We start from the raw sequence: 4,536 nt of genomic DNA on the forward strand, positions 1-4,536 counted from the left end.
CCCCTGTGTAATCGCATGTTCACTTAGAAAGAGCACCCAATGAATTCCACGGGCGTTCAGTAATGCGCGGTTGCGGTATGTTTATTCTCCCATCTGTTTCACCATGATAGAGGGTGTCTCTTGTCCATGGAGAGGGTGGAAGGTGGGAGGGAGGAATGCAATTCAGATTGTCACGGGCAGCTGGGACATCACTGGACTTTTAACATCCCACGGTCTTATGAACGCTCACCACAGATATACCAGCTGATACCACGGCACACCTCAAGAAACAAAAGGTTTTCTTAAAGGGGGACGTATCATGCTAATTTCAGGTTCATACTTGTATTTTAGGTTTCTCGTAGAACATGTTGACATGTTAAAAAATAATACTTTTTTCTCATTGTCTTATTTCACAGTTTGTGGGATGGTAGGGACTCCAGCTACCCACATGTGTGTGCACAAGCACTGGAAACGGGAGATTTGCATATGTTTATGGGGATGGATTGGTGTTTGGGTCAGTATTCATTTGAGTCATTTGCTACCAAAGCAATGGTCTCTATGAAAACTGCTGACAATTATGTATGTGGATTCTCCACAAAACATAAAAAAACAATGTATTGACCAGCCAGCGCAAGAAGCACATCATTGAAGCAGCACATCATTAACAGTCTGGTACAATCTAAACATAACAATATGGGTCTAAAAGCGCAAAGCCATTAGGCAACAACTGTAATTAGCTTTATTGAATACAATAGAATATTTACATTTGACAAAGCGGTCAGACATGTAAGAGACGAAAGGCTAAAGAACAATTCTGAAACGTTACTGTTGAAAAACAAATGTAATTTCTTCAATGTGCTGAGCACCACAAACACCATTCCATTATCCGCAATTGTCTTGGGGTGGCAGCAGACCTTTCAAAATCAAAACCTCAGCCCTTGAAACCAAAACTATCTGCTTCGCTAGAAACCACAAAGGGTAATTGAGGAACCAGTTTCAGCGTTACCCTGTAAACCTAATAGCAATAGAGAAATAAACACATTCAAAAGCACTAATTGCGTTTCTGAAGAAATGACAACATCAAGAAATATATATTGGCGTCAGTAAAGGCAACCCTTATAGTGTTGTATACACAATTACGGTCTTTATTGTCACTGATGACTTTTTTTTGTTTCCTCCAGGTGTCGTTCGCCAGGTGAAGCCTCTGATTGGTCCACTAGCGCTAGTACTGAAACTGTCCATGCGCAACCTGACAACTCAAGGCGACTCCGGCCAGAACATCATCAACGTTCATGTCTTTGTCTCAGAGTTCTGGTTCTGAGAGGTGGATGCCACATTTTACCACATTGTATGAAGACATCCATTGTGAACACTGTACACATTGGTTTGGTTATATCAATGCATGGATCAGTGTTGAGGTTTAATGCTACGTGTGATTACTCGTGACAGTTCCTGAGATGGAAGGCTACTAGCTGCTTCTGATGACAAGCTCACTTCTGCATTGCAACTGGTACAATGGAGCTAAATATGGGGAAACTTTATGTTATTGAAAGTCTATTAAGAAAGAAGACATCCAGAAAGTTTTTTTTGCATGCATTTCGAAAGGTCATTGAAGGATACAACGATTACATTCGACAATATTATTTTCATGACATTATAAGCCTTTGTTTTTGTAGCATTTACTTTTCCTCCATTACTGTACGCATAGGATGAGTTATTTTTTCTATGGAATAAACACTATTTTAGTTACAGTATTTGTTTAATGTATTTCCTCAAAGTAACAGTTAGCAACCATGAAATGTCCTACGGAATTTACATTTCTGGGTTCAGGATGATAATAAAAGCAGGGGAACATCTGTATGTATATGTTTTACAAGCCATACGAACAGAAAGACGGAGATAAAGGGAGATTTAGGATGGTTTAGATGTAATATCAAAATCAGGACAATTTTATAACTGCATTGGTGTGGCCCCACTATCGCCATAGAGTAGCTAACGTTAGCTAGCGCTACTCACTCACCCTAGACAGCGGTCAAGTTTTCCACAGATTATTCTCCCACCACAACAAGGTCCTCGTTGTGCCCCTTTATTTACCTTTGTCCTGGCCTGTTGAGGGTCCTCTGGCAGGCTCACAATTAGAAGAGTGCAGTTCAAAAATGTGTATATGTACTTAGTATTTTAAACCTCATCTGGCTGCATGGGATCAGTCATTATAATTGCTGTACATGCCTGTGCTTTGGAATCTATTTAACAAAGTAAGTCCTAATGTCAGTATATAGAGTATAGTTACATTCCCAAATTATTATATAATGATAATTAACAGCGTTTCAATTTTCAACAACTGCTCACTACAATATTAAACTGCAGAGTGTGCAGTGTGTTATATGGGGAATAATGAACAAGTTAAAACAATGTTTTGCCAATATGCAAAAAAATGTAACATGTTTTCATAATTGAGTACATTTTGACTCATGACTTGTACAACACCTTGAATTAAACCATAAACCAATAACAGGAAACTGTATTATGATAATTTCTGACATGTCAATATTAGCTAACAAACCTAGACGTGCAGAATCAACCTATCCTTTTATTCATGGCGGTAAGTGGAAAGTCAGTTTCCATGGTGACATTAACATTCTGTTTACTTTGCAGCCATAAGACATACTGTATATTGACAGTGTGTCCTCAGAATGCCACTCAGTTGAGCTACTTGTAGGCTCCATAAGCTTCTAGCTCAAGATACTCTGTGCATTAATTTAAACATGCTGACGGAGGGTTTCACTTATGGTCTTTTTTGTCTTTGTGGGAGCTCGGGGATGTAGGATTTTCAGAAAATCCTCTTTGGTAGAGTAACCAAGGAGGGGAACAAGGTGGCAGCACTAGCTTTAGACCATGGGCATGGATACCATGCAACCACATTCCTAATTACGTTGATCAGTGAACCAGAACTCCTCTCTCCATCAAACATGAGGGGACATCAGACAGAGCATGAGCTGAGCACATGTCAGTAACGGCCTAACTATGAGACTGTAATCATCACTGTGGCCGGGCACAGCCAAAGCCTCTCAACGCTTCAAAGACAATAGTGGAGGAGGCGCATACATCAGGATCTCAAGTCGTCTGCCATGATGGATTTTAAGGCTTTACTGAAGGGGGATATCCTCTTCAGAGGAAATAGGGGCCAGCGGGTCAGCCTTGTGGTTGACATGAAAAGAAGGAAGAAATATTGTGTGTGTGTGTCAGTATGTTAAGTCACACTTACATCCAATGTTTAATAATACATGTTTTTTAATGCTGGTAATATAATTGTCTTACATACTATGCAAATAAAAGACTGAGCAACCTAATGTATGTGAAATTAAAGATTACATTCCAAATGGTCTGGTTTGGAGAATAGGTGGAAAATTGAATTTCTTTTGAAGGTGGATCCAGCACGTGTACAATTTCTGGAGAGAGTTAAGTAGCATAATTAACCTTTTAAACCCCAAGCTATTTTCTAGGTTTCTGCTCGAAATAACATACCCAAACTAAAAAGGGTGTATCTCTGCAACCACAAAGGCTATTGAATAATGTTGGTGTTATAATAAAGGCATACCATGTGTGCTTTTGTTTAGATGTGTAAATATTATTATATGTGTTACTGGTTAAGAGTAATAAAGATGAAAGACAGCAACAGATGAATTTCCAGGTTCGCCAAGAAGAACAAAGCACTTTCAGGATGATTATCTCTTGGAAAGATGCAGAGCAAAGGTAAAAAACCACATCATATGCATATATGAACCGTCTCTCTGCAAAGTTTGACTTTGAAAAAGTAAAGCAGAACAAAGTTAGACAGGTTTTAGCACAGATTAATTAGGCGAAATGGGCATTTGGGCAATTTGAATTTTCCTCATGTACCAAACCATATATTTCACTTGTATATTACTTATGGTGTTCAATACATTCAAATATAGCAGTCTTTGTTGATTAGAAGAAGAAAAATGATTTTTTTCCAAAAAAAAAGCCAAAGATAAGCAACATTTGTGACTGTAAGTGCTAAAGCGATTCATGTTGCTGTGTTCTTTGGCTCATGTCTCGGTGATGCTTTGATGCAGAAGGATATTTAGAATCTCTGTAGAGTCCTCTTGCTTTTTGCTATCTGGCTTTTTCTGATAGCACCGAGCTACGGGCTGCTAGCTCCGGAAACGTGCTGAGTGGGCTGACTCCTGACAAAATGATGATTATGATATTTTCATAATTCTTTCAGTTGGTGTTTGAGTTGTGTGGAAATGGCTTACTGATTATTCCAGCCCAAGTTATCTTGTTTAATTTGATGTATAACATCAATATATTTGCTCATGTTTATTGCAAGGTTTTACACAGTCTAACTATAATGTGTAAATCGGCCCCCAATTGGGTGCCATGGGGCTTAAGAGGTTTTAAGGTCTCTTCTTTTTGCGAAAGTTAAAAGAAGAAAACAAATGTGTACATGTCTATACTCCACAAAGATCAAGTCTATTTCATCAGTGTAGTAGAGGAGAAACTTTCAATTTCAATCGTAATTGGAGAAACACT

At 38.6% G+C, this 4,536-nt stretch overlaps 1 protein-coding gene across 1 annotated transcript in view; it reads left to right on the top strand.

Annotated features, from left to right (window-relative positions):
* Positions 1–2,431, top strand: part of fbln1 (fibulin 1) — a 27,460-nt gene extending 25,029 nt beyond the window's left edge. The window contains 1 exon segment of the mRNA XM_034535198.1: positions 1,161–2,431. Coding sequence (XP_034391089.1) covers positions 1,161–1,300 — 140 coding nt within the window. The 3' untranslated portion in view covers positions 1,301–2,431.
* The last annotated feature ends 2,105 nt before the right edge of the window (positions 2,432–4,536 follow it).

Source organism: Cyclopterus lumpus, chromosome 6 (genome assembly GCF_009769545.1).
Source record: "Cyclopterus lumpus isolate fCycLum1 chromosome 6, fCycLum1.pri, whole genome shotgun sequence".
Lineage (NCBI taxonomy): Eukaryota > Metazoa > Chordata > Actinopteri > Perciformes > Cyclopteridae > Cyclopterus > Cyclopterus lumpus.